The following is a 12,500-nucleotide window of genomic DNA, read 5'->3' as shown; positions in this document are numbered from 1 at the left end:
CTCTTTACTTTTCTCCTTTATCTCCTCTCTGTCGTTACTCTCTCCTCCAATCTAACTTTTTCTTTCTGTCTGTCCTTTCTCTTTCTCCACCCCTCTATCATTTCTCCCTGTCTCTCATGCCTTCTCTCTGTTTCTCTCTATCCCTCTCTCCTTTCCCTAACCCTCTCCCTCTCTCCCTCCCAACCCTCTCCCTCTCTCCCTCCCTCCCTCCCTCCTCTGTGTCAGAAGTGGGAAGAGGCCTGGCCTCAGACTGAGCGTGTCTTCATTACTGCGTTTGGCCATGTTGCTGCCCCGGCATGGGGACGCATTTGTCCAGCCCTATTAGAAGGGACCCTGCGTGACTGGCCCCACACTGTCCCCTGTGCGTGTGTGTGTGTGTGTGTGTCTGTATGCGTGTGTGTATCTGTCTGTATGTCTGCCCACGTGTGTGTGTGTGTGTGTGTCTGTGTGTTTGCATTTCTGTATGTGTGTGTGTGTGTTTGCATTTCTGTATGTGTGTGTGTGTGTGTGTGTGTGTGTGTACGTCTGCCTAGCGTTTCCCCTCTGTGAAAGTTTCCCTCGCTCGCCTCGCTCAGGTGCGTGCGGCCAGCGGTCCCCTCTGTGACCATGTGTTTGGGCCGCGCCGGCCCCAATTACCGGCGCTCGTCAGCGGGCCCGGCCCCAGAACTTCAGAGCGCGCCCGTCTGGCAGGCCCGCCCCGGCCCGATCCACCCGCCACCCGCCAACCCCCCGCCACCAACCCCCCGAAAACTCTCCACCTGGGACAGGGCAGCGAGGTGAAGGCCATCGCCGGGGGCAACCAGGAGAACAGGCTGTTAATTCAGTAATGAGTCACCACATGAAAGAGATGGAGGGGGGGGGGGGGGGGCGGAGGGGGGGGGTGGAGGAGGAGGGGGAGGAAGAGAGAAGCGAAAGTGGGGAAGAATAAAGAGAGGGGAGAAAGAAGAATCAGGAGAGGCGGGAAAGAGAAGACTGCGCCGGTCGCTGTGTGTGTGTGTGTGTGTGTGTGTGTGTGTGTGTGTGTGTGTGTGTGTGTGTGTGTGTGTGTGCGCGCGCGCGCACGCCTGTGTATGATGTGGTGTGGTGATGTAGGGGTCATTGGCTGTTTGAGGCGTGTGTTTAGTGTGAGCCCGTTCCAGTCTCGCTCTTGCTCTTTTTTTCCTCTCCTCTCTCTCTCTCCTTCTCCTCCTCTCCTCCCCTCTCCCCCTTGCCCCCCCCCCCTCCTCCTCCTCCCTCTCTCTCTGTCTCTCTCTCTCTCTCTTTCTGTTTCTTTTCTAATTTAACTTTTCATTGAAATTTCTTCCCCTGTTTGGCGCTCTAGCCAAGTCCCCTGGCGGTCGGATGACAAAAGCCCTCTAAAAGCCATGTGATCTTCCATTTTCCGACAGCCACACTGCTGAGGATTAAGGCTATTTAATGACTATAATCTCCCTCTTTCTCCAAAGTGATTTCTCACATTCTGTCGCAGTCAGAGGGATTGCATTAGCATTAATAGATTTATAATTCACCACAATGACCACATGTGCCAGTCCTTCTTTTTTTCTTTCTTTTTCTTCTTTTCTTTCCTGTCACTCCTTCATTCTTGTCATCTTATTCCATGTCTTCCTTCTTTCCATTCCAGGATTTTCTCCCTCACTTGCCCTTTTTTATTCTTCTTTTCTTTAAACATGCTTTTCTTCTTTCTTCTCCCGCCCCCCACCCCCCCACCCCTCCCTCTCTCCCTCCCTCTCTCCCTCCTTCTCTAGCAAGTGTTCCTTTGTATCTTCTGTTTTGAGGTACTGTACATGCTTGAGTCACAGCAGGGTGCTGTACCTGTCAAACACACACGCGCACGCATGCACGTACACACACACACACACACACACAAACACACACACATAAACACACACACACACACCCTGTGCTCGACAGCGCTGAGATTAGAGGCAAGGCTGTCAGGGGCCAGGGCTTTATTGTGCAGCAGGAGAATCCAGCACAGTTAAGACCCTTCTGGGCTTTCTTCTCCAGCGCTTTTAGGGCACCGCCGCCACCACCGGCACCAGCAGCAGCACCACCACCCCACCCCACTCTCCCTCTCTCTCCACACACACACACACACACACACACACACACACACACACACACACACACACACACACACACAGACTGACATAAACATACAAAAAGACTCACCCACTGCTCAGGGTTTTAGGTCAGGATGACTCTTATCCTGACATGGACACAAAAGCTCAGAAGGAGTGTGTGTGTGTATGTGTGTGTGTGGGGGGGGGTGTCTGTAGCAGACAGACGCTTTGCCCTGTGTGGGGGGTTCAGCTTAGACACCCAAACATCCATCTCCTGAACCTTTGGTACAGTACAGCTTAGACTGACACTCTAATCCGCTAGAGAGGGACAGACAGCCAGAGAGACAGACAGCCAGAGAGACAGACAGAAGGAGGGAGAGACAGACAGGGAGAGAGAGAGAGACACTGGTCCTCACCCCAGCCTCCTCCATCTCTGAAGCCCTACACAGCTCTAAATGTGTACAAATGTGCTCAGCTGCGTGCTTTGCTCTGAATACACAGCCAGCCATACACACTGAATATATGAACGAGCTGGAGTTTCCTGCTAATATTAATATTAAAGGAGTCCTCTGTGTCCCTTTTAAAAGTGTCCTTCATGAGTCTCCCCATTTATCTTTCTCTCCGCTACCTTCTCTCCTCCTTTTTTCCCTTTCTTTCGTTACATTTCTGTGATATCTCTATTTCCTTTCTTCCCCCCTCCTCTTCTTCGGCTCTCTTCTTTACTTTTGCGCAGCGTAGGATTTGTTCCTTGCTCCGAGCCAAATTCATAATTCATGGTTTTACAAAAACATTTTACCCACCAACCCCTGTGGAGATTTATTTGTTCTGCGCAGCACCTACATTTTCAAGCCAATCGATTCATCACAGGAATTTATTTTCCACTAAATCTGCTGCGCTCAACTTTGCAGAAGAGGTAGCGGAAAACAGGGGAGGGGTGTGTGTGTGTGTGTGTATGTGTGTGTGTGTGTGTTTGTGTGTGTGTGTGTGTGTGTTTGGGTACTGGTGGAGGTTGGAGGTGGGAGTGTTTAGTCGCGACAGGATTCTTGCAAATTTGCCGTCGGTAGCTAAAGCTATGCGTTTGAGCAGAGCCGTCTCTGGTTTGGGCGGCTCGTCTCGTACGCCAGCCTCTCTGCTTGCGGCCGCCATCTCCTCTCAGCGCGGGCTTGAGATCGCAGGCTGACCGTGATGAGTTTTAGAAATGTGTTTGATGCCCAGTCTTCCACAGCCCAAAGGTGTCCCGTTCCAATAGCTACGCATGGAGTGAGACCCAATCACTCTCCACTTCCATCTCCTTTCAATTTCGCCAACAAAAAAAACACAAAGGGTTTTGGTTTATATAAACCAAGTGTTTCAGATGGTTTACTCTTGTAAACAGGGAGTTTATTTGGAAACGTGGAATACCAGAGGCTTTTTTCCTCTCTCCCTCCCTCCCTCTCTCTCTACCTCTCTCTCTCTCTCTCTCTCTCTCTCTCTCTCTCGCTCTTTATTCCTTTCACCCATAAAGCTGAGTGAATTAGGGAAAAACAAACAGGCCTTGATAGAAAATTCTGTGTTTGTCTGCGCCACAGTGGGACTCTGGGCTCGCAGCATTCCTGCTCAATAAGTCATGAGCTCGCCTCCTCCTCCTCTTCCTCCTCCTCCTCCTCTTCCTCTTCTTCCTCCCGCTTGTGCTCCTTCTGCAGCGAGGCGGCTGCGTCGTCGAGATGCTAAATAGATGACGCTCGGACTGTGTCAAGCCCCTTCAGACTGCACAAATCAGGGCAGCGGGAGAGGCACCCAGCTTTGTTTACGTGCTGTAGGATGGATGGATGCATATAGGGAGGGAGGGAGAGATGGAGGGAGGGATGGGTGCTGTTTTTTCATCTCTGCATCATATTTAGACAAAGACATAAAAAAAAGATGGGTGTAATCCGTAGTTTCATTTTGCAGGCGTTTGTCCGTTAAGAAGACCTTCCTGTTTGAGTTTGCACTAATCGCTTCTGAGAAGCTTTTCAATCTGCTGGCCATAATGAAAATGTGATAAAACCAGATCCAAATCTTTAGGGGGATGAGAGGATGACTGCAGAGGGACAATGAGCGAGCGATAGAGAGAAAGCGAGAAACAGGGATTAAAAAAAAGAAAGAAAGAAAGAAAGAAAGAAAGGCGGAAGCGTTTTGCCCTTATTTCTCCTCTCCCTTGTGATTTAGTGTCTTTAGTTCCTTTGCTCTTATTTAGACTTTTTTTTCTCTCTTTCTGTTTCTCCCTCGCTCCCTCTCTTCTTCCCCCTCCCTCTTTCCCTCTCTCTCTCTGTCCCTCGCTCTTTCTCGCTCCTCGTCTCTGTCCCTGGTTTCCCTTGCCTTTCTGACATTATAATTCTGTGTGTGTGTGTGTTTGTGCTTTGCAGATGGCGACGATGACCCGGGGCTCTCCTGGGTGCCCTCGTCCCCCTCCAGCAAAGACGTGGCGTCACCCTCGCAGATGCTGGGCGACGGCTGCTGCGACCTGGGCATGGGCACGGGCGGCGAGGAGGAGGGCGGCTCGGGCCTGCCCTACCCGTGCCAGTTCTGCGACAAGTCCTTCAGCCGCCTGAGCTACCTGAAGCGGCACGAGCAGATCCACAGCGACAAGCTGCCCTTCAAGTGCACGTTCTGCAGTCGGCTGTTCAAGCACAAGCGCAGCCGCGACCGCCACGTCAAGCTGCACACGGGCGACAAGAAGTACAGCTGCCAGGAGTGCGAGGCGGCCTTCTCGCGCAGCGACCACCTCAAGATCCACCTGAAGACGCACAGCTCCAGCAAGCCCTTCAAGTGCAGCGTGTGCAAGCGGGGGTTCTCGTCCACCTCCTCGCTGCAGAGCCACATGCAGGCGCACCGCAAGAACAAGGAGCACAAGGACCTGAAGGACCAGGGCGGACGCAAGGCCGGCGGCGGAGGGGCAGGGGGAGGCTCGGCCGGCTCGGGCGGGTCGGAGGGCGGCGCGGACGTCGAGCAGGACCTGTACATGTGCGACTACTGCGAGGAGACGTTCAGCCAGACGGACGAGCTGGAGAGGCACGTGCTGACGCGGCACCCGCAGCTGTCGGACCGCGCCGAGCTGCAGTGCATCCACTGCCCGGAGATCTTCAGCGACGAGGGCACGCTGCTGGCGCACATCGACCGCGCGCACGCCCACCGCAAGCACAAGTGCCCCGTGTGCGCCGAGCAGTTCCCCTCGGTGGAGGACGTCTACTGCCACCTGGACAGCCACCGGCAGCCGGACTCCAGCAACCACAGCGTCAGCCCCGACCCCATGCTGGGCAGCGTGGCCTCCATGAGCAGCGCCACGCCGGACTCCAGCGCCTCCCTGGAGCGCGGCTCCACGCCGGACTCCACCCTCAAGCCCGCGCCCAGCCGCCGCAAGCTGGCGCCGTCCTCGTCCGACCCGGACGACGGCGTCCTGGGCTGGGCCCAGGCGGGCAAGGTGACCTACAGCTGCCCGTACTGCTCCAAGCGCGACTTCAACAGCCTGGCGGTGCTGGAGATCCACCTGAAGACCATCCACGCCGACAAGCCGCAGCAGAGCCACACGTGCCAGCTGTGCCTGGACACTCTGCCCACCCTCTACAACCTCAGCGAGCACATGCGCAAAGCCCACCGCGCCACCGGGGGCAGCGTTGCGGCGGCGGCGGCAGCGGCGGCCGCCGCCTCCGCGCTCCCCATCCTGCAGTTCAGCAACGTGACGGCCTTCCACTGCAACTACTGCCCGGACATGTTCGCCGACATCAACTCGCTGCAGGAGCACATCCGCGTGACGCACTGCCTGCCCGGCGGCGTGCTGGCCGGCTCGACCACGCTGGAGGGCAACCACGCCTTCTTCTGCAACCAGTGCTCCATGGGCTTCCTGACCGAGTCCTCGCTGACCGAGCACATCCAGCAGACGCACTGCAGCAACGCGGGCGGCGGAGGAGGGGGCGGTGGAGGCGGCGGGGTGGCCAAGATGGAGTCGCCGGTGCTGCAGCCGTCGCAGTCGTTCATGGAGGTCTACTCGTGCCCCTACTGCACCAACTCGCCCATCTTCGGCTCGCTGCTCAAGCTCACCAAGCACATCAAGGAGAACCACAAGAACATCCCGCTGGCCAACAACAAGCGCAAGGTCAAAGTTGCCGACCTGAGCCCGGCGTCGTCCGACGTGGAGATCTCCTCGCCCAAGCGGCACCGGGCGGCCGGCGACGCCACCCCGGCCAGCGCCAATGGCGACTACCCCTGCAACCAGTGCGACCTGCGCTTCGCCAGCTTCGAGGGCTTCCAGGCGCACCTCAAGTCGCACCTGGAGCTCCTGCTGCGCCGGCAGTCCTGCCCGCAGTGCAACAAAGAGGACTTCGAATCCCAAGATGCACTGCTGCAGCACCTGACGGTGCACTACACCACCACCTCCACGCAGTACGTGTGCGAGAGCTGCGACAAGCAGTTCTCCTCGGTCGACGACCTGCAGAAGCACCTGCTGGACATGCACACCTTCGTGCTCTACCACTGCACGCTGTGCCAGGAGGTGTTTGACTCCAAGGTGTCCATCCAGGTCCACCTGGCGGTCAAGCACAGCAACGAGAAGAAGATGTTCCGCTGCACGGCGTGCGCCTGGGACTTCCGCAAGGAGGCGGACCTGCAGCTGCACGTCAAGCACAGCCACCTGGGCCACCCCAGCGGTCCGGCGGGGGCCGGCAAGGCCCGCAAGTGCATCTTCTGCGGCGAGAGCTTCTGCACCGAGGTGGAGCTCCAGTGCCACATCACCACGCACAGCAAGAAGTACAACTGCCGCTTCTGCGGCAAGGCCTTCCACGCCATCGTGCTGCTGGAGAGGCATCTCCGCGAGAAGCACTGCTCCTTCGAGAGCGGCCACGCGCACGGCAACGGAGGCAGCCAGAACGGCACGCCCAACGGCGTGGCCCAGACTTCGAAGCGAGGAGGAGGAGGAGGAGGAGGCGGAGGAGGAGCGGTGAGCGGGGGGACGGTGGCGGCCGAGCAGGCGGACCTGCAGAGCATGCTGCTGAAGAGCGGCGTGTCCGGCCAGCAGGACGCGTCCAACAGCCACGACGGCGGCGCCGGCAGCGGCGGCGAGGACGAGCTGGACGCCTCGGAGCCCATGTACGCGTGCGACATCTGCGGCGCCGCCTACACCATGGAGTCGCTGCTGCAGAACCACCGGCTGCGCGACCACAACATCCGGCCGGGCGAGGACGACGCCGGCTCGCGCAAGAAGAAGGCCGACTTCATCAAGGGCAGCCACAAGTGCAACGTCTGCTCGCGCACCTTCTTCTCCGAGTCGGGCCTGCGCGAGCACGCCCAGACGCACCGCGGGCCGGCCAAGCACTACATGTGCCCCATCTGCGGCGAGCGCTTCCCGTCGCTGCTCACGCTGACCGAGCACAAGGTGACGCACAGCAAAAGCCTGGACACGGGCACGTGCCGCATCTGCAAGATGCCGCTGCAGAGCGAGGAGGAGTTCATCGAGCACTGCCAGATGCACCCGGACCTGCGCAACTCGCTGACCGGCTTCCGCTGCGTGGTCTGCATGCAGACGGTCACCTCCACGCTTGAGCTCAAGATCCATGGCACGTTCCACATGCAGAAGCTCTCCTCGTCCGGGAGCGTAGGGGCCACCGGTGGGGGCATGGGCGGAGGGGTCATCGGAGGCGGAGGAGGTGGAGGCGGGTCGGCGTCGTCCTCGCCCAACGGGCAGCTGGGCGGTCACAAGCACTACAAGTGCGCCCTGTGCCTGAAGGAGTTCAAGAACAAGAACGACCTGGTCAAGCTGGACGTCAACGGCCTGCCCTTCGGCCTGTGCGCCGCCTGCATGAGCCGCGGCACTAACGGGCAGTCGCCCAGCGCGATGGTCACCGCCGGAGGGGGCGGGGGCGGCACCACGCCTCAGGACCCGGGCGACAAGGCGGCCGCGGCGGGCCTGCGATGCGTCGAGTGCGCGGTGAAGTTCGAGAGCGTGGAGGACCTGGAGAATCACGTGCAGGTGGACCACCCCAAGATGAGCCCCGAGACCAGCGGCTCCAAGAAGGTGACCGACGCATCGCCCGTCCCAAAAGTAAGAGTCGCCATGGTGACCTGATTCAAAGCTGTGTGCTATAGTTTGTGTGTTTGAGGTGGTGAGCAGTGGTGCTGAGGCAGGTGTGCAGTTGTTAATAATTAACATTAATATTGTCCCTATCAGGTGTGCAGGTGCTAATGATCCTAATCTGTTTTCATCTTGAATTATGAGAGAGTAGCACATCCTACAGATTAGAAAGTTTTTTTACAATAAATATTATCTTATATATCTTAATATATCTTTTAGGTGTGTGTGTGTGTGTGTGTGTGTGTGTGTGTGTGTGTGTGTGTGTGTGTGTGTGTGTGTGTGTGTGTGTGTGTGTGTGTGTGTGTGTGTGTTCTAATGGCTGTATTTTAGGAGAGAAGGAGACAGAGACTGAGTTTGTTTATACTGTAATACAATTTCCCCTTGAAAACAGCAGACAGAGCCAGGAACCATTTTGTGGACTTATTTTTAGTGAGGTGTGTGTGTGTGCTTGTGAGAGAGAGAGAGAGAGAGAGAGAGCTGCTCTCCCAGTGTGTGTTGCTGCCTGAGTAAAAGATGTGTGAATTCAGACTCGCATTACCGGGCCGTCCCCTGAGAGCGTGCCGTGGAGAGTGTGGGCGGCCGCTTCCCCCGGCTCCGTATCGACAGTCAACTTCCAGGGACGCTCTGTCTTTACCTGGGCTTTTGTTTCAGCTCAACGGTACAGATAGGAAGCACACCAGACTCTCCCTCTCCCTCTCCCTCTCCCAGACAGACAGCCAGGCAGAGACGAGAGAGAGATGTTGCAGTGTGTTTGAGTGTGTGTGTGTGTGTGTGTGTGTGTGTGTGTGTGTGCAGTGAATAACAAAAAAGAAAAAGCTTTTTCTGCTTTTTCACTGAATTCCCTGTGCTGGTTTCTTGCCTTGCAGAAGAAGACATATCAGTGCATCAAATGCCAGATGACCTTCGAGACGGAACGCGAGATCCAGATACACGTTGCCAATCACATGATCGGTGAGTCGACTTCATCTCTTCCTACCTGGTGTGTGTGTGTGTGTGTGTGTGTGTGTGTGGCTGCTGGTTTGTCAGCCGTTCCTCTCTGTTACCTCTCTCTGTCTCCTGCGTGCTCTCAGTTCCGACCCAGCTCCCTGCCCTTCCTAATGCTTCCGCACAAGCACACACACACACACACACACGCGCGCGCATTCGCGCACGCACGCAGGTGTGAGACAGACAGGTGAAATGAACAGCTCTATTTCTGGAAACACTGCCACCGGTCCCGACAGCTGTTCCATTGTTTAACACTCGGCTGCGCGGCTGAGATCTCGGCTGCAGGTCTGACTGCTCGGTTAACTCTTCAACCTGCCGGCCGGCCCACTGACACACACTCACTGACACACTCGCACACACACACGCACACACACATACACACACACACACACACACACACACACACGTACACCACATGCACAACACACACACACTGTTCATCTTTTTATCTCTTCCCCTCTGTCATTTCTTTTTTTTATCGTTTTCCCTTCCTCTCCATCTTCTTTCTTCCCTTTCTCTCTCTCTCTCTCTCTCTTTTTTTTCTCTCTCTCTCCCTCAGTCTCTTTCTCACTCATTTGTTCTACCTTTCTTCACGTCTTCCCTGGAGCTTGTTGTGGGCAATTACCCACATTGTGCTCAATCTACCCCCCCTTTCCTCCCCAGGGACAGTAAGACAGAGGTAGTCTGGAGACATGCAAACCTACACTCTTCACGTTAGTGCAGTGGGACACCTGATTGTGGGGCTTGAGGACGTTGTGTGTGTGTGTGTGTGTGGGGGGGGGGGGGGTTAGCCACCATCGTGGTTTGGTATTTTCTTGTTTGGCTCTAGAGTAAACAGCATGTGTGTGGGTGTGTATACATGTGTTTGTGTTTAGGAGTCTAGATGGATGCATAGCTGTTGTGCTCTTGCCCTTCCCTGCTTGTCCTCACACTTGAGCTAGTAGCTGCTGAGGTGTTGGACAGCAGTGCAGATTAATGAGCCATTGACCCCTCCATCAGTGTCCCATCCCATCAGCGCCTGGGCAGGCCGGCGTCTGTCCCTTCCCCAGGACTGGACATCGGGAGTGTCCTTCCCAAAACGGGCACCAGTGCTGCGCTGGCTCTTCTCGGTGTTCTCCCTGGAACACGACCCAGAGTCTGGGGTGCCCGTCGTCAGTGGCTACCCCAGAATGAGCTCCACTGCTGGGCTGGCTCTCGTGAGAGGAGTCCTCCAGAAAAGGTTCCCGTGCCTGGCTGGGCTGGGCTGGCCTGGTCCTTGTGCTCCTTGGCAGCTCATTGTGAAGACTGAGATCTGGTGCAGCGCTGCCCGTGCTGCCCTGGAGGTGCCTGGAGCTGCCCGCATCTTATGTGGAGTGAGCGGAGTAGCTCGGCCGGCCGGCAGGCACACTGCCCAGAGCACAGAGTCTGTCTGTTGTCTCAGTCTGGTCTACATAACGAGTTCATCTCCAGGAGTCTGTGGGATTTTCCACATTTATTCTTTTCTGTTTCTTTCTCCCACTCTGTCTTCCAAATAGTCTGGTCTGGGGTATTTCACAATCTCTCTCTCTCTGTCTCTGTCTCTGTCTCTGTCTCTGTCTCTGTCTCTCTCTCTCTCTCTCTCTCTCTCTGTCTCTTTCTCTCTCTCCTCTCTCTCTCTCTCTCTCTCTCTGTCTCTCTGTCTCATTCTCTCTCTCGTTCCTCTTCGTAATGAGTAGTTGCGTGCTGAACACCCATTACCCCCCTGCCCAGACCGACCTCTCTCACTCAGCCAGAGGTTCTTCATCTCTCTTCCTTTCCTCCTGCTCCTCCTCCTCCTCCTCGTGGTGCGTGATGGAGAGAGATGGATAGATAGGCCCGTCAGTGGCGCGGCGGGCGGAGGAAAAGGGGGGGGAAGGCGGATCCCTCCTCTCCTCCCCTCCTCTCCTCTCCCTCTGCCTGCCATGGAGGGAATTTTGGGTTAATTAACATCGTAATTGTCAGAAAAGCTGGAGGAGATTAATTATGGAATTGAGGCAGATTATTTTAAGTGGCGTTTTTATTATTTTATTATTTCCTTCCCCATTCCAACACCCCCCTTCAAAGATGGATGGCGTTGTCTTTTTTTTTTTTTTTTAAATAAAGAGAAGCAGAGTATTAACCTTTATCAGACGCGCGTGTTAGCGTCGAGAAAATTGAAGAGAGATCACAGAGGAGTTGGCTTGAACCGAACTCCCTCTCCTTTTTTTTTTTCCAGCGTCGGCCTCTCCTCTCTTGCGCTGTTTGAGATTACGAAACAATCATTAAAAAGCTACACTATCTCCCAGCTTTGATATGCCACTACTGAGATTATTATGGCTCTTTGATATGTTTTTTTTTTTCTTTCTTTCTTTCTTTAAACTCCTTTGCTGTCTCCCTTCCTGCGTTTTCGAGAAAGCCTCGGTTTTACCGGAGTGTGGAGTCTGTCAGCTGGTGTGACCTGACTGTTTCTGGGTGTTTTCGCTCAACACGACCGTCTCAACAGTTGCAGTGCGTTTAGTGCGTTGCCGTTTGGAGAGTGGTGAAGAGGTTGTGTGTGCTTCTGGGACAGGGCCCCGTGTGGAGTACAGGAGACAGCAGAGTTAGAGGTGTCATCACAAGGCCTCTGGTGCTGAAATAGTGGGAGAACAGCTAAGAGCATCTCTCTTGCTGTAGAACATCTGTGGTAATGCAAAGCTATGTGGGTCTTGTAGTTTCCCCACCATTTTCCCATTCACCTCTGCAATAGTCTGTGTTTTGTAGGCACACACTCGTGTGTGTGTGTGAACAACATTGTGTCTCCTCTGAATTAATCGAAATGTGTGTGAATTTGCTTTTTGGGGTGTATCTTATATGGTTGTGGCAACATTAATACATTCCTGCACGTAATGATATACAGTTTTACCTTCCTGTATTCCCACACACCCATTCGGTGGTGGTGGTGGTGGTGGTGTGTGTGTGTGTGTGTGTGTGTGTGTGTGTGTGTACACCTACCCCCCCTCCCACACACACATGTACTCGACACATACACACAAAAGGTTTGTCAAGGTGTGATCATATGACACCCTCCCATTTCCTCTCTCTCTCTCTCTCACTCTCTCTCTCTCTCTCCCTCCCTCTTCCTACCCACACTGCTTTGGAGTCATCATTAACACTGAGGTGACGCCTCATCTCAATCAGTTTACCTCCTTAAACCTGCAACATCTGCTCACTGCTCCGCTCTCTTTCCTTTGCACGTCGAGCCCCACTGTGGCGCGCGCGCACACACACACACACACACACACACACACACACACACACATTCTGTGTCATTTCCTTTACTGTCACTTTGATTTGGTGCTAAGCCTCTACGATTGTAGACCTGTGTGCACGCACCCAGGCACACACTTTTTCAT

The 12,500-nt window shown here is 55.1% G+C and overlaps 1 protein-coding gene across 2 annotated transcripts in view; it reads left to right on the top strand.

Annotated features, from left to right (window-relative positions):
• Positions 1-12,500, top strand: part of znf423 (zinc finger protein 423) — a 160,133-nt gene that overhangs the window by 73,497 nt on the left and 74,136 nt on the right. For both annotated transcript variants that reach the window (XM_076267554.1, XM_076267546.1), the window contains exons 4-5: positions 4,448-8,115; positions 9,012-9,096. In XM_076267554.1, the coding sequence (XP_076123669.1) occupies positions 4,448-8,115; positions 9,012-9,096 (3,753 nt within the window). The remainder of the gene's footprint in view (positions 1-4,447; positions 8,116-9,011; positions 9,097-12,500) is intronic.

This window comes from Alosa pseudoharengus, unplaced genomic scaffold (assembly GCF_046254945.1).
Source record: "Alosa pseudoharengus isolate Yale_2024_CS ecotype anadromous, Long Island Sound unplaced genomic scaffold, YU_APseudo_1.1 YU_APseudo_1.1_scf_10, whole genome shotgun sequence".
Classification (NCBI taxonomy): Eukaryota; Metazoa; Chordata; class Actinopteri; order Clupeiformes; family Clupeidae; genus Alosa; species Alosa pseudoharengus.
This window is presented reverse-complemented; position numbering and strand designations above follow the sequence as displayed.